This window comes from Rhodnius prolixus, unplaced genomic scaffold, assembly GCF_049639745.1.
Source record: "Rhodnius prolixus isolate KJV_2025 unplaced genomic scaffold, Rpr scaffold_5, whole genome shotgun sequence".
Classification (NCBI taxonomy): domain Eukaryota; kingdom Metazoa; phylum Arthropoda; class Insecta; order Hemiptera; family Reduviidae; genus Rhodnius; species Rhodnius prolixus.
The window spans coordinates 27,417,141-27,443,368 of record NW_027411624.1 but is presented as its reverse complement, the minus strand read 5'-3'; the positions used below and the strand labels follow the sequence as shown (position 1 = coordinate 27,443,368).

Genomic DNA, 26,228 nt, shown 5'->3' with positions numbered 1-26,228 from the left:
TTGTCCGTAATTTTATTTAAATCATAATTGACGAAATATCCTCTTTTAGATGGGTAGCCCTTGCAAGCCTAATGTGCTCTACATTAATAAAATAACTTTTTTAGAGAAATTTATGATTTTGTATTAAAATTAAGTGTTTCTTTACAGAAGAGTTTGAGAAACTGGGAGTCAGTTTGTAAACAGAAGATTTTTATTTGTAAGTGTAGCGTCATTACCCGACCACCAATACAGAACAATAAAGGTTTTAGGAACCAAGTTAAGAAATATTTTTTTCGATTTATGGTTTAGGAAGAAGGAAATCAGTTTCAAACGGTGGACACTATTCTGAGTAGGTGACCACATCAAACAGCCTTAATTGCTGAAAATATTCTAAAAAATAATAATTAGATCCTCTTTAATAAATGAGTTTTTAATAATCTTGATCACATTTCATTTTAATTTATAAATTTGTATTTTTATAAACGAAAATTTTTTTCGGTTCTAATAAAAAAATACTTTTAAATACTCAAACGATTAAAACCTAAATATATTGAACAATCTTAAATAAATGGAAATACAGTTCGATTAATACCTGTTGGAGAAAATACTAGATCTATTTTTTTAATTTTGCTGTGGAATAACTCAATAAAGTTAATTGACCCACCTGCTAGCCCGCTAAGACAACGAAGTTGAATCACAATATTTATTATTAAAATAAAATTCAAGTCCTTTGTATTTGACTTTTCAAAAGCAATTATATCTCTAAAAAGTTTAGACTTTATTAAATAGCAAGGTAGACATTGTTTTTCCTCTTGACTGCCTATTTTTTCTGGTGGACTTTACATCCACTTATTAAGTTAGATAGGCGGAGGTGGATGTGCTACTACACTTTACCAAAATTTTTCAAATTAAACATTAAACAAAATGGCATCGAACCCAGTACTACAACACATTGCTTCTAATCGCTCAGCTAATGTGGTGCTTTAAAGACTGGATGTAAATTAAAGCTTACTTTATGAAGTTTTGCTTTATTTATTAACATAATTTAACAATTACAGTCAGTGCCATTTTATTTCCTAAGGTTCTCGCTATTTTTTAAAAAACAGGTTTGAAACACAGTGGTTCAAAAAATAATCATTTTTATTTTAACTCACCTTTCGAACTGGTAATTGGGTAATAGTTATTTTGTATAATAAAAACTTGTTCAAAAATGTATTATTGATGATATCAGCGTTACAGTATTGATTAAAATGAATTAAAAATTCATAATAAAAATGAAAATATTACTTAGTCAAATTAGTGACACTGTGAATCCAATCTAGGAAGTAACTAACATTAGTATACACTGCAGGATATCGGCGATTACCGCAACCAACTCCCCAAGACATGATACCTGCAAAATATTATTATTATACATTACAAGATAAAATTTGATTTTCTAATTGTATTAGTTAGAGTGTTATTTTGTTTTTAGCCAGTTTCTCAATTGCAGAGAATCTTTTGACCAGGTCCTTGAAAGCACTATGTAAAGTAAAGGTGAACTTAATTATCTGCAGGTGAAACTTGTTTAAGTGTTGTTAGTAGTTAGAGCTTGAGTATGTTGCCGTTCTTTGTAAATCGGTTTTGGAAGCGTTGATAATTCAAAGTTATTTCCGTCTATATATACGATAGTGGTTTTTGTATATGTTCAGGTTCTGCAAAATATTTTGTAAATTTGTGAATGAAATATATCCTAATGGAAGTGATAGATACAACATCAGCCTCTTAGTAACTGTGTTTAGGATGTCGATGGCAACTGTATCAGGTACAAGAATCTTTGTTTTGTGGCTCGAAAGTTGGAGGCGTATTTTTTAAGATTCGGCTCAGGCTTAGACCCATGGAGAGTAGACAGACATCCTACATGGCCAAACCCAGTTTCTTACTCATATCTGACTGAACTTAGAAAGAATCTACTTGGCAGATTTCTCTTCCATCCTTTTAGATCATTATGTATGTTCATTGGCGACACAAACTACGAGCCTTTGATTAGGATTGGAGTTTATGATTAAACTGTGCTGCTGGTCTTTGGCATGGTGGGTTCTCACTATTATCATATTCCTGAAGGAACACTGTTTATAGAGTAGCATAGAACTTTTGCAAGAACCATTAAGAAGAGTAGAAATGGGGATCTAGAGTTTGCAAATTCGATGTAATCTAACTCGTGAGCAGTTAAGTTTCTTTCAAAGTTTCTGAGCCTCTCTTCAAAAATGTGTCAAAGAATATATTCATTCATTAAATTCAAATCACATTCATTAAAAAAAGTTTAGTATCTGAGCATTAGAAAAAGAAGATTTAATTGGGCAATTCAACTCTTCCGGAAGAAGAAATAGATGCGATACCTACCTGCTATTTTCGTTGTGTTAAAGCCTTGTCGAATTATTAAAGGAGCACCACTATCGCCCTGAAATATATTAATTTTAAATGACTATTTTGACTTACCAAACGCTTAGTAAAACAAAAAACTTAAACAGCAAAGAAGTGTAAGATAAATTCAAAAGAGAATAAAGTTTTTAACTTCCAAATGGTGTTTTAGTTCACACTTACCCTACATCCATCGTTTTTCCCACCAAAAGCGCATAACACTGTATCTAAAAGGAGTACTTTTGAAAAATGACGTTTTAAAGGTGTTTGTAAACATGTTTCATAGTCAATTATTTTAACTGTTGTATAAAGTAAATTATTACTTGGTCGTTTTATACTTTCACTTGTGGCACCCCAACCAGCCAACACTGCTGTGTAATTAAGGTATTCTTGACCTCAAAATTAAAAAAAAGAAGTGAATAATAACGGCCATTTAATTGTATTACAATTTAAAATTAGTAGGGAAGGGATTAGCCATGCGGTTAGCATATTGGATTCTCACGCGGAGATCCCAGGTTCGAATCCAGCTGCTGGCCCTTAGATTTTCTCTTCCTAGGAGCTTCTTACAGCTCACTGCCCGGGGATAGACAGTGTTGTCTGAAACGAGAGAACACTGTCCGGGAGGCTGGCAGTGAACTGAAAAAAGCTCCGGGCGCCAATAATCTCAGGTGTTGACGCGCCTTTAATTAAATTTTAAAAAAGTATATTGTACCTTGTTCCGGAAGATTTAACGGCATGATGTTTGGGGTGATTGTTACATTCGACATAAGCTGTACAACGGCTATATCATAAATAGGCAAAATTATCTCATTAACGCTATGATAACTTAATGATGGATGAACGTATACATTGTCAATTCTTTGCAGAACTAGCGCTTTTACAGTTGTTTGAAGCTGTATAATTCCCAGTGCAACTTGTACATGATTTTTCCTAATAACAAAACCATTGTTCCTAGAACACAAATTTTAGAAGGATTATAATCTTAGCTTTTCCTAAACATTGTTATGTATCAGACTTTTCTGCTTTTGAAATTTCAGGTTTTTCTATTTAATGGATAGGTAAATTTGTGGGCTAACCATCAAATAAAAGAACCTTCTTTCATTTGAATATTTCAATAATAATATTTTTGAGACCCCGATCCAAATACAATAGTTTATGTAAGCATTTGGTTTTTTTCTGAGACGGAATCGAGGATTTCTATTGTAAGCATTTCTCATAAGAGAAATGCCTCATCTCTCAAAAAAGCCCAGGCAATATATAATTGAGACGAGAGAGTGAACTGAGAATAGTCATGAGTTCAAATTCTTTAATCAAAAAGAGACATAGACATCTACAGGGAACTGGAAACACAGAAGAAAACTGTGTTTCAATTGGAAATGAAGATCTAACAGTAATGGTAATGACTTCAATGAGCAGTTGCCAATTGATGCTATTTTCACCTCTTCTTGTTTTGCCCTGAAGGATGAAAAAGACGACATGACAAGAAGAAGAAGAAGCAGGTCACCACGAGATTCATGGACCATTTAAAGCGAATAAACAGCCACGAGGCTGCTATTAGAACTTGAATAAAAAATTAGGTAAGAATAAATAATTGAATTACGTAGATTAAAAATAAAATTCTTTACAGTTGAAAGCAATGTCCTGCTGTGAGTATATGATTCTCCGTAATCAAAGCACCAGCGCAACTGTATTTTCTGTGGATAAATATCGCTGCCATGAAGGGATATTCGCCTTGATATGAAGGATATCCACCTAAAATTCTTACCATAGGTTCTTCACTGGACACTTTTAAGTCTGGAATCAACGACAAATAATTTATTTTATTTCGTTTTTGCTTTCTATGGAGAAATAAAAACATCTTTAAAATTTATACAATTGAAAATCTAATGTAATGTAATTGCTGGCCAGCATTGCCAATCTTTCGTCAATGGACATTCATTGCAACTTATAGGGAGTATTTGGATGATGTGAAATTGAGAATGTATTCATGTGAATTTTTCTACATTTATAAATAGAAAGTATCACAGACACACAAGTTGGCAACATACACCAAGTTATACATAAACCAAATTATATTAAGTTATACTCAAATTTTTCAAAAACCATTAAAGCCATTTTAAAGAAAATCACGAAGTGGCACTTTTCGTGGACCGATTTTGTCAAATTCAATTTTTCGCGACCCTGAATGTAACTTAACGAACTATAAGCTTGTGCAATTTTTCGGATACAAACTCAGATCAATTCAAAAGAATGAAGTTTGTTCGAACTCAGGGGACCTTAAAACGGATGTTTGCAGTGAAAACTAAAAATCGAAAGTCTGCCCTTTTGCCATGCCACCTGCCTCCTCTTTAGGTAAAAAAATAATATCTAATCGTGCTTTTAAGTTTTCTTTTTAATTAAGAACATAAATATCTCTAGTTCTTTGAAAATAATTAACTGAAAACGTTCTTCACATAAACAAAAAATACTAAATTTCTTTATCCGAGGTCATTCTAAATTTTAGTTACTACAAACTCGTAATGTCAGAGTCTGAGATCTTTTTTCGAGAAGTAAGAATATTCTTCTATTTTATTTCGTTTTTGTTTTCTATGGAGAATAAAGACAACTTTAAAATTTATACAATTGAAAATCTAATGTATTGTAATGTAATTATAATTAAAATTAAGCTCGGTGGTTTTATTTGTAAAAGTTATTTTTAGCATTTGATATATGAGGAAACAAAGGAGGTTACACGAGGAGCTTTTTAGATGCTGTAGGAATATGAGACGGAAATCAACGAGATAAAAGGAAGTTGTTGAAAACCTTGAAAACCAAAAAGTACTTTTGTACTGATCAGAATCTCAAATTCTCAGAGTGATCTATCTTTTAAGTGTCTGGGCTCGATAATGACGATGTTAACATGAAATTTAAGGAAGAGAAAGAAGCATGAAATCATTAAGGCCACAAAAGGAAATGCGGTTTAAACAAATGCCCAGAAAGGCCCTACAATACTATAAGTCTACAAAACTATTATCAAAACGTGGGTGCTAATAAAAGAGAGCAAAATTTTTCTCTGTTTATTGAAAAATTAATTACTTCGCCACATACAGGACAGGGCTTGTGATGGATGAGCTTAAGGAGATAGGGGGACAAAGTAGCTCACATAAAGAAGGGTGGGATGATTAGGTCTCGTGGAACAAATGCACGATGAAAGTGCCAAAACAAGAGAGCAAGCCAAAAAAGAGTAAGAAGATGAAGAGGACCGCGACTTAGGTGTTTGGAGAATATTAATTGATGACTTCCAAAAGATGACGCCTCAAGATCAAGTGCAATGGGCAAATATTGAGTAGCCTAAGTTCTGTAGTAGACTGATAAGCCATTAAATATAATTTTCAGCTCGTTAATCACTTCTGCTCGTGTTGAAATTTGTAATTTTATTATTTAGTTGAAAATTTAGCCGCATTTAAAGACAAAACTTTAAAATTTGTTACATAAAGAGATAAAAAATTGTGTATTCTACTTACCGAGTCGATTTTTAAACTGAGTTGTTGCCTGTAGCTGAAATAAAAATTTACATAGTAAGAAAGAGAGAGAACAAAATACTAGATAAATAAAAGAATATTTTAATTAAAATTTACTCACACGATGAAATAGAACGCAATTTATAAGACATATTGAACCAAAAAAAAAGGTTTTATAAGATTCCATTTTACTTCACAGAAAGAGCCCAGCGACTGATAACAGTAGTAAACCTTTTTGCAAAAGAAATAAAAATCATTTTTATGGGATGATGATGCAATAATTTCCGATGCAAAGAAAAATTTTAATCAAAATTTTTACCTTTTGTTAACGTATTAGGAAAGTAAAGTAATTTTACTGCTTGCAAAAGTCATTAGACCAATCATTAGACATTGACAAATAAGTTGAATTGATAGTAATTTTTACTATCAATTTTTAAGTTTAAGTAATTTTTAAGGTTTTTTTTGCAATAATAGCGGTACTGAAACTTATATGTTTCTTATATGTGTTTATTTTTTCTCTCTCCAAGTAAATAGAAGTAATCGTGTCAAATTTTTTAATTAGTTTTAGAAAATGGCCTGTCTATCCAAGCATTTGGTCGGATATAAACTCATACAGGCAAATTTCTAAAAGTTCAAATCGACATTTCCTTTAGGTATCATCATTGATTTTATTGAATACTACAATAGGAATTATATTACAATCGAACGGCCAGAAGAAAATTTGTAAATCACTGTTCTGAAGATTGTATAAATTATGCACACACAAACTGCAAATGAATTAAAGTTTCTGGATAACCAATTAATGAATGAGTATTTAATGTATTGGGTGCTTAAAATACAAAAATAGAAATCATAGGAAACGCTATTTCAAATCAAATTTCTATTTGACTGGTTATTTAATGAGTTCTTAATTTTTCACAGTCTTTAATTAGTGAAAATTAAGAAAATTTACTCATTGAGTAAATTAAAATCATTGTTTAATGTAGTTGTATGGTGTTTTGGACAATTTGCTAAATGGGAAAAAGTATGAACGAATGCACGATGTTTTCCTAAATTGGGAGTTCATAATATTTTTTATTTTAATTTATATTTTTTTGTTTGGTTTGATTTCGAAATGAAATATGCTTCATTTAACATAGGGTTTCTGAACTAATTAGAACTAAAAGCTCTAGGATTGCAGAAGTTTAGACGGGACTGAGAATTCTTCTAATCCCTTTTCCTTTTCCATTGCAATGGGGATTAAACAAGGTCATGAATTGAGTCCTCCCTTTTTAATTTTGTAAACAACAATATGTTGAAGAGAGCAACAAAAGTAGAGATACCCAAAACTCTGAAATTGGAGGATGGAACCTCTACTCCTCTCATCGCTGGCTTCTGCTGATGACGTAGCTTTAGTGTATAATCTCTGTGATGAACTCCAGCACAACTGCACTATTTTGAAACGAAAACAAATGACGCAAAAAGCAAAGAGTTGCTAAAAGAAAAGACAACTTTTGGGCTGAAGGTTGAGGATGAAAATGAAGAGCAGGGCTTGTTATTATGTAACTTAGTTCTTTTGCGAGTGATGGCGGCAGGCTGAAGGAAGAGATAAATAGCTGAATTGAAGCAGGCCACATTATTTTCTAAATAAGGTATTCCTCAGCAAGAAAGAAGGTACGAAAAGCTCGAAAATAGTAGCAGCTTGTTATACATATACATCTAGCGATAGAAAAGGTTTTTTTTAAAGTTTTTTTTGCTATAATAGCAGTGTGTGCTTCAAATGGCACTTCAATAATTTGAATAAGGTATAACTACTCAATCATATTAATTGTCAGAAATTCTTCAGTGCTCCAGCCAATATTTATTTATGGAAGAAGTACAGTTAAGTAGAAAAAGAAGTGGTAAGAGATTTTGTTTTAATTTTCATAAAAAAATACATAAAATCTAATTGCATATTCTCTCACTTTATTCGATATAAGTAAGTTAAATCAATAACAATAACATGCATCTGAAGTATGTTCAATGATCCAGTTTAGATAATGATTGACTCTGGTATATATGCCTGGTTTGTAGGGTCTTCCACAACCAATACCCCATGAAACTATTCCTGAAAGCAATTTTACAAAAATACTAATGAAAAAAGTCTGTCCAATTAGGTTTTTTTGTGCTGTTATAATGTTGTTACCTACTACCACTAACCTACTATCACAAATCTTCCATCTTCTCGTTGAAAAAGTAATGGACCACCACTGTCACCCTAGGAAAAATATTTTTTCCTCAGTTCAACCATCATTACAATATTAAGAAAATATGATTTGTAGTATAGTAACATTGTAAACTTTCAGGTAATCACTCACAGAGCTGCAAGTTAGCATACGGCAGGCAACACTACTTAGTTAAATGTTAAACTGAACTGAATTTGAGGTGAAAAATCAATGTCAGAAGAAATTTTGTCATTTTGAAATAAGAGTTGTAACATTGTTCGAATTTTTTCATGCCGGATTTGTTAAAATAACTTTTCTTTCTTAGATAAAAGTGTAAAATTTAATTGTAATATTAAATTTAATCGTATTAAAAGTAAAAGCAAAGTAAGTGAGTCATCTAAGAATTCGTGTGTCTTTTACACTCATGTCCATTTTACTTATATGTATCACTGTTACATCAAAGTTTACCTTTTTAAATTAAATTTTGACCCACCTGACAAGCATCTACGCCGCCGGCAAGTGGAGAAGCGCACATCATTCCATCTGTAATTTTCATAAATCCGGATAGCGAAGCACAAGTTGTTTTACTTAGTATTGGTACAGTTGCTTTAAGTAAACTAGATGATTTTGTTCCATTTTCACTAGTTAAACCCCAACCTAATACCTGGGCCATTTCACCACTATAAGTTCTTCCTAAGATATCGACGTTTTGCATAAATGAGATATTTCTGAAATAAATATTACAAAATAATGATAATTCACCTCTACCTGGATCTGGCAAACATATTGGTGTACGATTTATCCTAAGTGGTCTGTCTAAACGTAATAAGGCAATGTCATTGTTATATCGTCTAGGATTGTTAAAATGCGGATGTATAAGCGCATAGAATAAACGTCTTCTTTCGGCCATATCTGGTTTCATGTCAATATGATTTCCTTCTGATAACACAACTTCTATCTCGTCCACTCTAAGGTTTCTAAAAAGTATAAAAGACTTACAAAATTAATAGGATTAAAAAGTAGAAGGTAAATTGTACTACAAGTAGTAGTAGAATACTCCTACTGTTGGAGAATTAATGGTACCACTGAAGTTTTTACTTAAAGAATATTGTTGTAATTTTCAGCTACATATTGTTATAATTCAGCTTTTTTATGAATTTATTTGATTAGCACAAACAAAATTAGCTTAATCAACAAATATATTTAACAGATTTAATGAAATAAATCTGCAGATTCATGTTGTAGAAATAAATTAATTAAAACACGAAGTATTATTTCGGCTACGTGACAAAACTTCTTCTATATAAACAAAGTTTTAGGACGAAGAAAATTCAACCAGCTTTCGAACTTATTAAAGGTTTCTTGAATGAAACACGACGTTGTTATCCTCACTTGCCAGCATTTAGGGCTCTTCATTCATCCTTCAATGAAACATATAAAGGCATTTTAAAAATGAACTTGCCTATTAAATTTTTAATCATTTTTCAGTGTAAATTTATTTAGCAGAATAATTATATAGAATAGAGTATAAATTTAGTAGAATATCAAAAATTGCAAGAGGAACTGGGAGGGTAAACTGCAAATGAAGAACGTAAATTTAAATTTAAATCCGACATCACTCTATCCTTAATTAACGGCTGCAGTTCAGTTACAACTCTATAAAAATGAAACTATAAAAAACATAACTATAAAAAAAAAATTGTCAATAGTTTCATTTGCAAATAGTTCAACACGGCGACGTACATAAGATTACTGCAGACCATAATAAAACCTGTCATTTCTCTCTAAACTACTTTTTAATGTTATTATGTGGGAGGAAAAATGGGATTTTGTTATTATTCAATCTTGGTTAAATTTCGCCAATTTATGTTGATTTTATTAAATATTTAGTTATAAAATTTTCTAAGGTGCCTTATTTGCAACAAAATCTGGTTAAGTTATTCGTTTTAAGTAGCTAATAAGGTGTAGAATCTTCTTGATTCTGAGGCTTTTTCTTGATTGCTCCAAAAAGATACATCTGCCTAGGGCTGGGATTATTTATTTTTTTTAACAGGCCGAACGAAAAAAGTTCTGGAATCTATGATGTAGATCATCATTTTATTTGCAACTTTTCGAGGTTAATTCTGTAAGTGTACCTTTTGGTTGGGGGTTCGCTAGGCTTATCTTCAAAGTGCATTTTTTTTTAATGGGTTGTCCTATTTTAACACGGATGAAATGAGTTCTAAAATTCAGAGTACGAAGAAGATGACAAAATAGAAAATGCGAATATCTAGAAAAACATTTCAGCATATTGTTTAAATTTGATTTAATAATTCTTATTATAACTTATTTTTTAAAACATTTTTCGAAGAAAATTCATTTTATAGCTTTTTAATATTCTTTAATGAAATTTAATAAGTATTTTGTGGGTTGATAGGTAGAGTGAAAGGTACAAAATTAGTCTAAACGTTCATCAAAGAATGCCTGTGTAACACTGAGGAAGAAATTAACTGCTCCTTTAATTATGAGAGTAAATTAGGGGATTATTCAGAATATAGGCAACTTATTTGTTTGGAGAAATCACTTTACCTTATACAGTGTGCTGCTGTTAACACGTAGACATCTGTTATGATAGTAGCCCCGCAAAAAATTTTATTTCCTCTAACTGCTAAAGCCACCATCCAAGGGTGATTTCCTCTCATGACTGGATTTCCACCCACAACTCTGGTCCATTCTGAATTAGTGGTTCCACAATCTGCAATGGAATGTAACAGTCCTTTTAATCCTTTGAAACTTTTATTTTAAGGGAATATTAAGTACAAAGACGAATGTTAACAATTAAAAAACTTTTAATTGCAATCATCAAATCTTACTAAGTTCTTAAGTGAGGAGATTTTATTGTAACTTCAATAAAATTTCATCATCAGGCAATTAAAAATTTTTGATTCAGTATAGTTATATTAGACTGCCATAGTAACAAGAGTATATTCATTAGCCTTACTTTTAGTAAGTTTTGAGCATGAGATCTTAAAGAAACGTTCAGGATGAATTGGATAGTGGAAATCTGAAATTGACCCCAAGGTTGTTACACAATGAGGGGGGAATTTTTATAAAGCTTGCATAATTTGTAATATTAATATTTTGAGACTTTTTTCTTGTTTTAATGTTTGGTCAATATGCTTCTCCCACAATAGCTATCTGCAATAAATTATAGAAATAGTATTTTTTTTAATTTAGGCAGGTTTACATCTGATGTTATTGGCAACCGGACAGTGTTCTCTCGTTACAGACAACACTCACAACACATCACCGGACAGTGAGCTGTAAGAAGCTTCTAGGAGGAGAAAATCTATGGACTAGATCTTTTGAGGTAGCTCTGGTTTGCCTTTTTAAAACTAATATTTTCTTTTAAATGCCATTTAATTCACCCATATTCTTTTCAAAATTGTTCTGACTCTATTTTAGTCGGATGTAACTTTTAATAGATAAATAAATAAATGTGCAGTAAATTACAGAAAATCACATACAGCAATGGGGACATCTAATTCGTTTAAGTTGTAAGTCCTCTTCTATCTCCTGAAAAACATCAATTCAAATAATTTTTATTGATAGAATTTAATAAAGAATTATCTATTATAAGCCGAAAGTATAGACTAGTTAATCATAGTGAAAATTAAATGACCAATCTGCAGAATTCTGAGTCAATACCAGCTTTATTTCTAGACTTGAAGGATTAATAAATTTTCAATTATTCATTAACAAAATCTCAATATTTTGTAATCTTTTTACGAATAAACATTAACGCATTCAAATATTATAGTACAAGGTAATATAAAATATTTATAATTAAATAAAGTATTTCGAAATGCTTTAAATTACCTCATTGTAATGGACATCCTCTAAAGTAAAAACAAATTTCAAACCGATCATACACAATAATAATAACATCTTATAGAAGCAATAAATGCACGCACATTGGAAATGATTTGAACATTTCTGAAATAGTGTTCATCTATTTCTGTTACTAGGTACCGTTGATTAGTCATTTACAAATTGTCTATACACTTTCTAATGTTCATTTTCAATAGGAATTAAAAGCTGTTCTAAAATTGAACTAATTATAGAGATTCAATGACTAATTCTTAAAATTACTGTAAAAATTGGTTAAAATGAATTAACTTAAGGTGGGCTCAAAATTATGATTTTCCTCTCCATTTTCGAACATAACTATGTGCAATTAATAGTTGGTTTTCTTGAAAAATTGTTTAAACTTTAATTAGGTACTAATAATCACACCGAACTAATAAGATAATTCAAAAGCAGGTAAGGATTAGATGTTGATTTGTGTTAAAGAAGACGATCAATCCGCTGCTTCCCAAAAAAGTCTATTGAGGCTTCTTTTTGGGAAAATACAAATTTTGTGTAATAAAGTAAATAATGGCATTAAGAGTTTTAGCTAGTTTGTATGGGAATCAAAAAAATATTTTTTTTTGGTTGGTTCTAGTCCAGAAATTTACTCATAGCCCTAGCTAATATTCTGTCTAGTTGTAAGATACATACAGGAATGCCAACTTTCTTGAATAACTGGCTTCTTTTTTAGGAAGATATAAGTTTGATTAGATTTAGTAGGGTGTCAGTTAGGCAGGGCCAACAAACTCAAATGGTGTATTGGTAGCACCTACTAGGACTCCTCCTGTACTGTTTGGTTTGTTAAACACTTTTATAGTTTTGAGAAAAGCTCCTGAGTTAAGATTGGAGGCTCCCCAAGAAGCCAAAACCAGACTAGAATTCGAATGATCATCCACGGCCGAAGTAGTAGGTCTTATCACAATAGTTCAAGCGCAGAAGGCTATAATTGTGCGAGTATCGCCTATTTATTCAAGCGAGGCTTAAAGTTTAACAAATAATTAAGTTTCGTAATCAAAGCACATACTTTAATATTAACATTTTCTAAGCGATACTCTTAGGTTTTGTATTTCTAGGAGCTGCTACAGCTCACTATCGGTGATAGAGAGTGCTGTCGTTGTGGGGGAGCACAGTACTTCTAATGAACTTAGATGTTAACGCTCCTTAGATTATAGACAAAATTGCTAGTTTCTATCTCATTTCATTAATTTTCGAAACTTGAACAATTGCGTCACAATAAAAAAATAGATGCAACTTTATTTTGAGAAATAAAAAAACTTTAATTGCTGCGTTTAATTGTTTTATATATTTATATAAAATTATATAATTTACATAACGACTTAGAGAAAGAGAGAGACAGATCGATAGAGTGAGAGAGGGGAGTTAGTGAAAGAGGGTATGAGTGAGAAAGTGACTTTTCATTCGGGCTTTATTACAGTAAATTAGGAAAGCCATTTATTAAATACTAATAAAAACCAGGTAAAATATATTATAAATAACAAATGACATCTTTTACCTTTATATATCTTTTTTGCTCCAAATAAAAATAATTTTTATTGGCAATAACCTATTTGTTAAATAGATAAAATTATTTAGCCTTCGAGTATTTTACAGAAAAGAGATACTGTCAAAGAAAATGTCATTTTACATGCCGCTCAACAATGAAGTGGTGCTACGATAGTTCATTCTGGATATTTTTAATATTATTTCTATTATATTCTGACATAATAAAATGTAAGTATTCTATAATTTTTTCTTTAAAAAATCCTCAATTTTATTTATTAGAAATTTTTAATTTTGCTATTTTAGGAAATTTTGCTATTTTTTAAAGAAATTAAATTACAAAATGTTCAAGTTCTAAATTTTTGGAACTTACAGTTTGTTTTAGCCAAAGATGCTTTCCGATTTTGCTTTAAAATTAAATAAATAAATAAACAAACTTTATACCAGTTGCAACAGAAGTTGTGCGTTTTTTTTTTCTTAATGTTCAAGTTTTAATTTTTTACTATGTCTACGAAAGTTTCTAGTAGTAACCCTTCTACTATCAGTTTATATTTGTACTAGCTTCTGAAAAGATCTTAAGTCTAGTTAATGTAATAAATGGCCGAGATCTCGACACTATAAATTAAAAAAATTCCCAATGTCGCTCTAACTCGCTTCTAATACTAATAAAGTAGAGAAGACGGATTATCTGTCAAAGGCTGGTCTTTGATGATGTTCACAGTGCAGTAACTAAATCAGCTAATTGACCTTTACTTCAAACAAAAAAGTCGCTATTCCCAGTCTATCTACTTAACACTCCTATCTCATTCTCAAACCATGTTGTAGGTACTTTAACGTTGTAAGCACTACTTTAACGTTTACTTCTTGTATTAAACTGAAATTAAAAACAAAAAAAATCAATAGAACCTCAAACTTTCCCAAACACAACCCTATCAGAATACAAACTCTACAATCTAAAACCCCTTCAATAACCCAGAAACTCCTTACTTCCACCTCAAAAATCAAGGACAAAGTTTTCTTTCATTACAACCAGCAAACGTTTTCTTCTAATTAAGCCCCTAGACCAAAACATTTCACTTTCAAGGAAATACTCAAGGCTGCTGAAACGATCATGGTAACTAACCATACTCAGTTTTTGCTCAACTACTTAGTCATACCGTTGATTATTATTCCCTCAAAGATTTAGTAGATGCATATTTTAGATTAGATTATTATAAATATTCTTTTATAAATAAAACAAAATAAAAAATTGAAAATAATTTTAAATTGATTCTTTTTCAGGTACGAATAACAGTAATACTGACACAGCCCTTAGAATAGTCGGAGGCCATGATGTAAACGTGCAAAAATATCCTTGGTTTGCTGTACTAGTTAGACGCGGGAATACGTTTGAAAATGCTAGCGTCAGCTGCGGTGCGACATTAATTGATGAGTACCATTTGGTTACAGCTGCTCATTGTTACTCCGATGAAAAGTAAGTGTCCTTAAGTTTTAAGATAAATCAGTATTAAGTTAGAAGTACTTATGCAGAGGTCTCAATTCAATTTAGATTTAGCTAGATAACTTTTTTTTTTTGAAATTGAATTTCAAATTCTGAGATCACCACCCTTTGTGGAAATTTTCCTCTACAGATCCTTCTCAAATAGCTGGAGGCTACGTGTTCAGCGAGTCCGCATCATGACTTGTTTTGTGTTTTATTATTTTTTTTTCAGTCTAAATATTTACCATAATAGGGGTAAAAAAAAAAAAAACTTTTTGAGAGCTCGGAAGGATACCTTAGGAAGCATGTTTGCTTTGAAGAGCAACAGGTGCTACCTAGGAGGCTCTAATTTCTACACAGTTACCGCTGCGCTTCGGCATGGGTAGAACTGATCCTCTAGGTGTTATGGATAAGTGAGTCAGTATCCTAAGTTAGTTTTAGTTTTTAAATGATTTTCAGAGAGTACTGTCTCAGGCGCCAACAACTCTGCTGAAAAGCAGCTCCTGCACAGATATTTCAGAGCGAATCTGATGAAATTTATGCATTCTAGGTACAACTAAATGGTTAAATTTAGCAGTTTTTGAGTAAATAAGTATTTATAATTATTACGACGATCGATTTTAATATTTCGAACATTTTTATCCTTTTTTTATCGAAGGATGGACGATACCCGATTTCTTGATATTAATATCCAGAGATCTTTTTTTTTTTTGCGCATCGAGTAAGATGGTCCATTTCTGCCATTTTAACGGCATGTCATTTCATATCTTGCGACCATTCATCACGGTTTCCCTAGGAAGCCAATGCTGTTCGAGAAAGGATGTGAAAAATGTGGGAACTTATGTCAACCCTTATATTCCTCCTTCGCACATTATTCTTTAATCATACAGAGGTCTTGCATCATCCATTTCTTCTCTTGTTGCATTTATTGATATCTAATTCATTACTTTGCGTATGTATTAATTTATAATCCAATCTATATCCCAATTTTTTGTTTTTCAATGATAGCTAAGTCATAAAAATTGCATACTTTTTACTTTTTCTTTAGGACTTACGTTATTATTGTTTAATAAAATTATAATATTTCATGTTATCCTAAAAACCTAGTTGTACTGCTGACAAGCGATTACCATAACATAATGGGTTTTCGTAAAGATATTATTTTCATTGTTTACACAATGACTTGAAAATAAGGACATTTTTTGCAATCTATCATTCTCAATCAAAGGGATAAGAAAAAAAAGAACACACAGAAAATTCCTATTAGTTGATTGACTATGCGACCTTTATAGAAACATAGAACAATCTTTGATAGAAACCATTTTGCAAGTTTTCATAAACAGAAATTCAACTGGAAACTAGTATTTCAATAGTAATCATTAAATAAAAAGTCCTGCTTTATAAAGAAGTAACAGAATACTAGTTAGTTAATACTTCTTCATCCATAATTTTTTTTCTCATTAATTGGAGAAAACTTTAAAAACATTGTAAAAATAACATGGACATTATGGTCAGGCCTTAATGCCAAATAAACGTTCAACGCCATTAGCATAAATTGATAGGATGTAAACTGTTGTGTAAATTTTCAGCCTACCAGGATCTACCTGTAGATAGAATATCCTCTCTCAGTAGTAAATAATATTTGGTCTGAAGCATATCGGTAAGTAGGCTGTATCAATAGTAAAAACTTAATGAGGCTGCAAATTCAGTTGTGAATAAGACTGCACTGAATTTTTGGGCACAAAATGAAGAATTTTTATCGCTATTGATATCAATTTTTGTTTTATTTCTCTTCCTCTACTAAGAGGTATTGTTCTAATATAAGATATTGTCTTCTTCTAACAATTGGTTCAAACTTAGTGTGCTTGTTGCTCTTAAATAGATCTATAATTTTATCCAAGAAAACTCTTCTGCTTATTCATTGAGCCTTAATGTGCTTATTCATGCGCCCTTGCATACGAGCGAGCGTGACAGTAATAGTCGTGAGTAGAAATGTGCATTAGACTCTAGATATAGTTAGAAGTGTCTTAGGCGTCTGTCGATTAATTATTAGAGAAGAGAGCTGTCTGAGAGTTTTGTTAGATATTCTCGTGTCTAGTTTAAATGTATCTACAAATTATTTCAACAAAATGTAAGCTTGTTCCTAATCAGACCGCTATTTGACCTTTTCAATCATGGGCATGTAGCGTAGCAGGGGCTTAGTTATTGTTTTGAAGGATCTCACAAAATTTTAGCGGTTCCAAACATTAAGGTAAGTCTAAGTAAATTCAAGTCCTTACTAGTGCAAACAACCTTCTTCCAGCTTTCAATACTTTACTTGTAATTAATTAATTAATTTTTAATTTCGAGAAGTGGGCGGAGTTCCATAAATAGGAAAAATTTTATAAGTTGATGAAGATGTATTTACTAGTAATAGAAATAGCATGCTGTTATTGTTGTTAACTGTTCTTAATGTTATTTAATCAACTATGCGCTTTATGCCACGAACCTTTATGTGCGCTGAACTTTAGAAGAATAATATTAGATTTCCACAAACAAAACGAAAGTTAAATTATTAAATAATGATTTTTGGTGAATATCGAGGTGCGGTCTTAAATAAAAACAACTTTTTTGTTTTACGTATACCAACGTTTCGGTAATTTTTACTACCTTCTTCAGGGTATTATAAAAAAAAAGTTTGTGGAGTTAAATGTAGAGCTACGAGTATATCATCATAACTGTTGAAAGTGGAGATGTTAGAGTAAAATCCCATTGTACAATGTCGATTATAAATACCTCAGCTGATTTCAATGATGGTTTTGGTTTTTTCGACCGTTGTTGATAGATGATTTTTGGTGAATATCGAGGTGCTGTCTTAAATAAAAACAACTTTTTTGTTTTGTACCAACGTTTCGGTAATTTTTACTACCTTCTTCAGGGTATTATAAAAAACATTTAACTTCACAAACTTTTTTTTTCAAAAAAAAGTTGTTTTTATTTAAGACCAGACCTCGATATTCACCAAAAATCATCTATCAACAACGGTCGAAAAAACCAAAACCATCATTATTAAATAATAATTATACTTAAACTAATAAACATATTATTTACACTAATTCATGAAGTTCTCTGTTTTGTTAATGGTTGATTATATTACTTTCAGTAGTTTAGCAAGGAACTGCGGCGCATTTGTTGTATTTTTTCAATTACAAAACAGATGTAATGGAAAATTTGAAGCCGCCGTGGATGTAGAAGATTGTTTTGTGAATAGAAGATTCCACTACAATACCATGTTGAATGACATTGCTTTGATAAAACTTAAAAGGAAAATATACTATCAGCCAGTTTTTCTGCCAAGAAGTGGTATGACTTTTTATTATGCCAATTCATGACTGACTTAGCAAATGATGTTTAGATTATAGTCAGCGCCCTCACTCGTTCTATCCCATTCTCTCACAATCTTTTTCCTTGGTTTTCTTTAGTACTTTTTTGTGCTAAAGAAAAAAAAACTAAACAAATAGAATTTACAAAAAACTAATCTTACATATATTAACTACTCTTTGCCTTTCATGTTTTGCACGTTTTTGAGAAATACCACTTTGGTTAGGAATTGTTCTCGGTGTAGCCATTCCATGAAATAGATTTGAATAGTGCATTAATTGTTGATTATTTAAAGAAATGTCTCAGCTTATTGTTCAAAAAGAATCGAGCTATTTTTTTTTCTTTCATTCTTTTAATCTACAAGTGAGAAGTTATTATAATTGTGCAGATTTTCCATTTTGATATATCCACCGCTAATATCGTTTTGAGATTCCATGAATACAGAAAAGTGTTCATATAAATTCGTGGAAATGCGAATATAGGTATGTGTACCCACGGCAGTTTACATTTTAGTGGAAACTGGTTTTCAATCATCGTTCTTGAAAGTTGAAGAGTTCTGTGCTGGAAAATATGTAATTCTGCATTAATGAACAATTCGGTTGCTTCTGGAAAACACGTTTCATTCTACCGTACAGTTATCTTTCCAAAGATCTTGAATAGATCAATAGCATAGCCCCTTTCTTTTCAAAAACTCTACAAAAAAGTCTGGTGTGAGCCCCATTGTGTACAGATGTCTGGTGAAAACGCAATGCCCAGTACACAAAAATACAACCAGGAAACAAGAAGATGCCTATGAAAACCTTTCTATCAAAATAGCATTTTGTCTGGTCGACTTACCAACAAGGGTAAATGATCTTAAGTGCAATTTCAATTAATTTACTACTTAGGTAAACGTAAAGAAACTTCAAAGTTTCAAGCATGCAACTTCATTTCGTTGGTTGGTGCTATTTTTTTTGGCTGGTAGGTTAGATATGTCAGTGCAAAGAGTGTATTATAGTATGAATATATTTGCAGGTGTGAATTTCATCGCACATTGCATGAGTTCAGTACTATTTACTTCTTTCAATATAAAAAGATTTAGTTTTGATACCAGTTATACAAACTTAGTTCGTTATCCATTTTCCTTTTATTTTATTTTTTATTATTAATTTGTCTAGAGCTCAAGGGGAGAGACAACTGTCCCAACCTAAATAAATCATGAACATAAGTGTTTAAAAGTTTAGAAAACACATGAATGAAAGATTGTGCTTGTATATTCTAGAATATATGTAATGCAATTGGACATGTCATTATATAAAGTTTCTGGAGAAACGTAAATTAATATAGTTTGTTACCAATATTCAACAAAAGTTAAATTACTTCTAACATGTGACTTCCCCTTATATCTAGCTATGGACAGACTTATTTAATTTTCTACGGGCAATCCAATGCTTAAACTTCATTCGTTTTGTGGTTAACTTTACTGAAATTCAAATAATTAATTTGCTTTCCACAGTTTCCACACTGCATTTTAATTATAAAGGGGAATTTGCCCTATTTTATAAAAGAAAATTTGGGAATTTTATCTTTTATTTTATCAATTTTGTCAAAGTTGGGTGAATTTCAACCGTTGATATTTGTACGAGCTACAATAAATAATAACAAGTTCAGCGCTTTAACTATGGTTACAGAACAATCATAACGCCCACGCATGCCATTATAGTTTGAATGTCCAGTCCAGTATCTAATTTCGCTACAACAAAGGCTTCCTCCTTTCTCAAAGATCGTTAGGTATAAAAATTGCCCTACCTTTGAACTATTATATCATAATTTACCTCATAGTTGAGTAAACCTTTTCAGACTAAAATCAATTTTGCTTTTTCCCATCCGTAATCAAATTACGAAAATGATTCTTCAACACATAAAGAGTCAAATAACCCTAAAAAGTTCCAACAGAAAAATATTAAAGGTTCCGAGTTGAGGTTACAGTGAATTTCTTTCACCTTTTTTTTTGAGAGAACCATAAAACAAATGACTGAATTTAGATCATTTGAGTCAGTTACAATAATTTCTCCTGTAGGTTGAAAGAAGAAAATTGTAGATTGATATCCTTAGTATAACATTTTAATCTAAATGATCTAGTTACTAACTTGACAATTTTTTTAGGCAATCCAAGCAGAGAAATCATATTTTTGCTATCAACCTGATAACAAATATTTAAAATTGGTACTTTTTTTGTATTGTTTAATGATTTATAGTCAATCATCAGGAAAGATTAATAGCCAATTATGGTAGGAGAGCGGAAATAATTGGATATGGAGTTACAGAGCCGGAAGGCAAAGAACCTTGTGTACTTCAATCTGCGTATGTGCAAATATTCTCCAGACGATACTGTGAGAAATCAGAACTCAATAAACTTATCAATACCAATTTTAAAACTCTTCTTTGTGCTGGCAGAGTGCAAGGGGGTACTGATGCCTGTCAGGTATGTAATTTTTTTTACCATTGAAAATATGAAATAACTAAAATTATTACACTGAAAAATTTCTAAATTTGGCATCGAGAAATTAAAAAAGACTGAAATAATAAATTGAATAATATCGTTCATTTTTTGCTTTAGGTTTCTGGTTGATAACACATCCAACAGAAAGCGTTGGCTGTCACTATATAAGCTGAAATATAGATTTCTTTCCCTTTCTGTTCTAAAATGGTTAGAAATGGGGCAGAATTTCGACGGAGATTTATGTCCTATACTAAAAAAGTTATTTAGAAAATGGTCTTTCACTTGTGAGTTTTTGTGTAATTTGTTACGCCTGCTTCGCCTAGTACCTGACCTGTAATTGTAACATCAAGAATCTCCAGTCAACGCAGAGCAAATTTTTAGATTTGCAACAGACTCTCCTCGACGTACTAAATTGGACTTACTTCATGAGACTGCTTCCATAATTCCTGTACTCTCCTTTATCCAAAACGGTCTGCTGAAACTCCTTTTCATTCTGTATTGTCATCCAAATTCACTCTTCTGCGAAATAGCCATCTACCTTCCATACCCTACAGACACAATAGAATTAAACACATCCTTCTCTAACTTTCTCTTCTAGCTGCTGATTTTTCTATCCTTTTTCGCTACATATTTTATCCTTCCCATCCTAAGCGTCCCCTTAATTGTTATGCTATATCCCCCATTAAATTTACATAGGTACTTCATCTTTGAAATTAATTGTAAATATTTAATAATAAAGTTTCTTTATCTACATGAATAAATTGAAGGAAGCTCATATTTCAGGACTTAATGTTTTAATACGCGTAAAAATATGGAAGTACAATTATACTTTGTAGAATTTCCGTTTTCCACGATATTTTTGTAAATTCCATGGCAATTTTATTTTTGTGTCTTAATATGAATATTTAATTTGACCAGAACAGTTGTAGTTCGTTCACTTTTAAACATTTTTTTAGAAAAATCGATGTAAGGGAGAGCTCAGATGCAACTGAGGTTTGATACCGCATTTAACAAAAAGGTTCCTGAACGTTTAATGGGTTTCATTCATAGTAGCTCCATATTTATTGTACTCCAGACCGGTTTCGGATTTTCAATTACCATATAATAAACTAAAGCTCTTACGACAGAAAATAAATCCATCTAGATGGCATCAACAGGATTCTTTGTTTTTTAGGAATTCCATCCTACTATCTGAGGATGACAATAGCTGGGTCAAATCGGTGGAAGTAAAAACAAACTTATTTACTAATTACCACATCCATAGTATTCACTCTTTTGCAGACTGGGTCATTTACAATAAATTTTACATGACTCTTCTTTCCTTTCTCCGTATCCCACATCTTTTACTGCTTCCAAAGTTTCTTTTATTATTTTAAACCTTCTTACTTTGGAAAGCTCCAGTTTCTTGTTTAACCTTATCAAAAGTCTTGACCTTAAAAAAAAACTGTGCTTTTTCTTACTTCTACTATAAAAGTCTGTTCCCAGAACCACTTACTTCCCTATCCAGGTGAAATTTGCTGTATTTAGAATGATCCCTGAACCAAATTAACCTCGACAAACTTTTTATGGCCCAAACAGTCTTCATCCCCTAATAGGCAAAATTCTTGAGAAACCTCTACTTAAAATACACTATCCTATTCTCAAAATACCTTACCTAATCATCAATTTGGATTCCGCAACTTTTATTTCACAATACATCAATGTCACCGTTTAATAGAAATCATCGTCTCCAGTCTTGAGAAAAGCAGCAGTTCAGTATCTTTATTGACGTTGCGAAAGCTTATAATTCGGGTTTGGCATCCAGGCTAGCTGTGGAAACGCAAAACTATTCTTCCTTATACCTAATACTTAGTTCTTAAGTCTTACCTTTCTAACCGGTAAATCCGCTTAGTTGTGATACGAAAAAACCTTGATTTCACTCTGTGAAGGCTCTACAGCGAAACATTCTTGGGCCCATTTTATTCATCACATTCTCTTCAGACCTTACAACTCACTCACTTACCATCATAACAAACGATCCTCTTTCCTCATTCTGTCCCAGTTCAGTCTTCAGGGTTTTTTCAACAACATTTAAGCTCTATAGAAGGGTGGTAAATGGAAATGAACAAGATTGTGACAACCGACATTTGGAGATGTACAGTCCGAATCCCGCGCAGAGCTATTTTTATTTATTAGAAGAAATGTTAATGTTAATGTTAATTAATGGACATTAAGTACGCCCAAAAAGTGTATATTATTTTACATTACTTTACACAAATAAACAGTACTTTGTTGCCCTGACATTGGACGTTGCCTCGGACAAAAATTTGACAAGGAATCCATACACACGACCTAAACGACAAGAAATCAATTAACTGGAGGCAAGACTACTTAATAGACATTCAAAATTGATGCTGATAAATTTATTCATATAAAACGCGCTAATGATACCGATTTGAAATTACAGACTCAAACCAAATACTACAGAAAACATCTTTTCGGTATATTATAAACGCTCCATGGTTCGTCTCTTACATAACCGTTCACGCCAATCTAAAAATACTTTTTATACAAGACAATCACCAAGCTATACAAGAAATATATTCCTTTCCGCACATCCCAACCCACTTAAAATCCAAAATTCCAAATCTATCTTGAAGAATTTGCCAAATTTAATTTAATTTTGGAAATTTGCTGTAAGAGGAATACCTCTTAACACTTAAAATATGTTATATACCATTGAGTTTATTGATCTTGGTTACGACGAAATTAATTTTTTATTAATTGACCACCTACATGTTACAGTATAAAAGCAATGTACTAAAATTCCTTATTAATCATTACAGGGAGATAGTGGTGGTCCACTTTTAATTTATACTGGAAGGAAATATTACTTGGTTGGTTGGTATATAATTTGTTCTTTCTATTCTTTGATCTTACTTTTAAAATATCATTATTTACAATTTATAAATATATTTTACAGGTATAACTTCTTTCGGTCTAGAATGCGCTATCCGTGATTATCCAGGTGTTTATACATCAGTAGCGTATTATCTTGATTGGATTAAACAAACAATATGGAAAAATAAATTAAACAACGATTGGTTTGGGTAATTTAATATATTCGCATATTTTAAGGATTTTGCCTTATATCGAGTATTATATTTTTCTTTTTAAACAAGGTCCCACTTTATTATATTTTTTTATCATAAAAAGGGATCTGGTCTAAGATTTTTATTTATTCATGCTTACATTTTCTGAAAACGTTCCGATCCTTTCTCTCATCTTCTGGGCTACGTGAGAAATAATAAATTTAAATTAATGTGGAACAAAAAATGGAGCCATTAAAAGAGGTATTAATAACCTAATAAAAATTTTGAAGCGCATGAAACGTTTATTTTTTTTCACAAAAACTTAAAATTTAGCTTACAATGAAACAATTTTCCTCGAAATTAAAACTTGGGATAGATTATTGCAACGAACTGCAGTAAATCCAATTGTTATATGACTTGAGACAGTGGCGTATACCTAATTTTTTCAAGACAGAATGTTATGATTTGTAAATGCGTTTCTTTTTCATTTAAAAACTATTCATTTCATTAAAGATAGAACACTTATTTTCGTGATTGGATTGTTTCTGAGAATAACCTTGCAAAATAATCTCTTTAAACAAATAAATAAGGTTGAATAAATTGACAGTAATTGTAATGATGCTATCGATCCTCGCCACACAAACTCAGTATCACTGATAAAAGCAAACATTCATGACCAAAAATTTGGTGAATAAAGAAGGACGAATTTTAAGTCTCACGTTCAACAAACCAGATTTTAACGTTTCTAAGTACATCTAGTACGCCTAAACAAATTGGCAACTGGTGACCTAGGTAGCTGAAATAGATTTGTGCTGCTGATTTTAAGAGAAAAGGACTTGTATCTACTTATTCCACGAAGTTATTTCTTGGCAACACGAATCTATCTGGCCAATCTAATTTATTGGTATATATTATCCGTTTGCCCGGGCATCGAAACAGCTGGCTTAGCCCGGGTGGATTCCCTAGCATCCTCAAAATTCTAGAACTATTTATGGAAAGGCAAAAACCTGCAAGAGGTAGGCACCTAAGCGTGGGCGCACTAATAATCATATAATGTTGGGTGAAAACCTTAGTCAAAAAGTTTATTATTAGTCACATGTAGCCTAAAATTACCACGGCTTTAGCTGGAAGGCCAAAAGAACGATCGTTGACCTTTAGACGAGCCCCTGATGGCTGGGTACACTAATACATCGAACCGCTTCTCAACGATTATTCAGTGTAGAAAGAGAAGAAATCGCACCAAAGGTATGAGTGGCTTTCCTGTTAGTGAAAAAGGGCTTAACTGACGAACTCCTGTGTCTTCAAGTTATACTTAATGGTCCCTCTTTAAATTCTACAATCTAAACCAGCCCCTTTAATCGCAATGACATGAAATCTATTCTAATTTAAACTTATGTCTATTTTCACAATAAAGTATTTGTCTAAGAGACTGACGACAGATGGATAGATCTTTCTATAAACATTTTAAGCCATTTATTCTTATCCTTAAATTAGCATCTCCTAAATAAAGTGTAGTCTACATTAAAATTGCACTTTTTTAGCATATTGTTAGGGTTTTCTTAAATCTCTGCTTGTCGTTTAAGTCAATTTTCAAGTCAGCAAAAAAAAAAAACTATCTTTTTTTCAGATTATTTGTTGATGACTTCTTCCAATAATGAAATTAAAGAAAATAGCAGTATTTCTGATAAGATTTTTATAAATTTTGCTCATTTTCAAATAAAGAAAGCAATAAGTTGATAAAATGAATAATTATTCGAAAAATTTCAGTTACAAAGATTATAAAAGAAATCAATACCTTAAGTTACAACAAAAGAATAATAAATTTACTTCATATTAATTAGTAATTTGTGTAAAAATGAAGCCAAAGCTATATGTTTAAAATAAATGTTACCTAAATAAATGTTTGTTAAAACTTAGAAAGAGTTAATTGGATTCATTTGTTCTGCAAATGTTTCTCAAATCAATCCTTTTGCCTTATATTATAAGTACTTTGGTTTTTTAAATTTACTCGAATGGTATTTTTTCTGGTGAGTTTCAATTAGAAAGGGCAATTTTGTGGGCCTTGACCCACCAAGGTGTAGTCCAAGTTTTTGCTAAAAAATATTTAATGGTTTGTTAGTAATTAGGGGACTCTCTCAATGCTTGCACTATCCAATTGTGGAATCAAGGGAAATTGCTCACTTTCTTCAATCAGATATGTACTAAACAGGCTGGAACTTACTAGCTTGACAGACTCTTCAAACGCGGAGATGGAATTAATTCAAACTTTTGATTTAATATATCATTTTTGTTTTCTGATTGAGTATTAAGTGCACTAAATCAAACTAAGGGGAGAACATTCTGCCCTATCAATCGTTATGATGGATATTCGGTCGTGCACCGTGT

General features: G+C 31.6%; 2 protein-coding genes across 4 annotated transcripts; one reads left to right on the top strand and one right to left on the bottom strand.

Annotated features, from left to right (window-relative positions):
• Window positions 1-1,178: 1,178 nt before the first annotated feature.
• On the bottom strand, window positions 1,179-11,473 carry LOC141458131 (transmembrane protease serine 9-like). The gene is made up of 13 exons (XM_074135724.1): window positions 11,470-11,473; window positions 10,631-10,796; window positions 8,831-9,039; window positions 8,556-8,755; window positions 8,058-8,115; window positions 7,855-7,965; window positions 6,644-6,708; window positions 5,883-5,916; window positions 4,005-4,173; window positions 3,092-3,330; window positions 2,563-2,774; window positions 2,362-2,419; window positions 1,179-1,372 (listed from the first exon to the last, which is right to left on the bottom strand). Exons 1-13 carry the CDS (start codon window positions 11,471-11,473, stop codon window positions 1,263-1,265), a joined length of 1,635 nt encoding a protein of 544 aa, XP_073991825.1. The 3' UTR covers window positions 1,179-1,262.
• Window positions 11,474-13,536: 2,063 nt separating this feature from the next.
• On the top strand, window positions 13,537-25,763 carry LOC141458694 (trypsin-1-like). 3 transcript variants are annotated; one of them, XM_074137016.1, is made up of 7 exons: window positions 13,537-13,681; window positions 14,732-14,924; window positions 18,076-18,272; window positions 20,528-20,754; window positions 23,598-23,652; window positions 23,735-23,861; window positions 25,471-25,763. In XM_074137016.1, exons 1-7 carry the CDS (start codon window positions 13,609-13,611, stop codon window positions 25,496-25,498), a joined length of 900 nt encoding a protein of 299 aa, XP_073993117.1. In that variant the 5' UTR covers window positions 13,537-13,608; the 3' UTR covers window positions 25,499-25,763. The 3 variants fall into 3 exon arrangements, with proteins under 3 accessions (XP_073993117.1, XP_073993118.1, XP_073993116.1); XM_074137015.1 differs by having other exon boundaries at window positions 13,538-13,681; window positions 18,073-18,272; XM_074137017.1 differs by lacking the exon at window positions 25,471-25,763 and having other exon boundaries at window positions 18,073-18,272; window positions 23,598-23,648.
• Window positions 25,764-26,228: the final 465 nt, after the last annotated feature.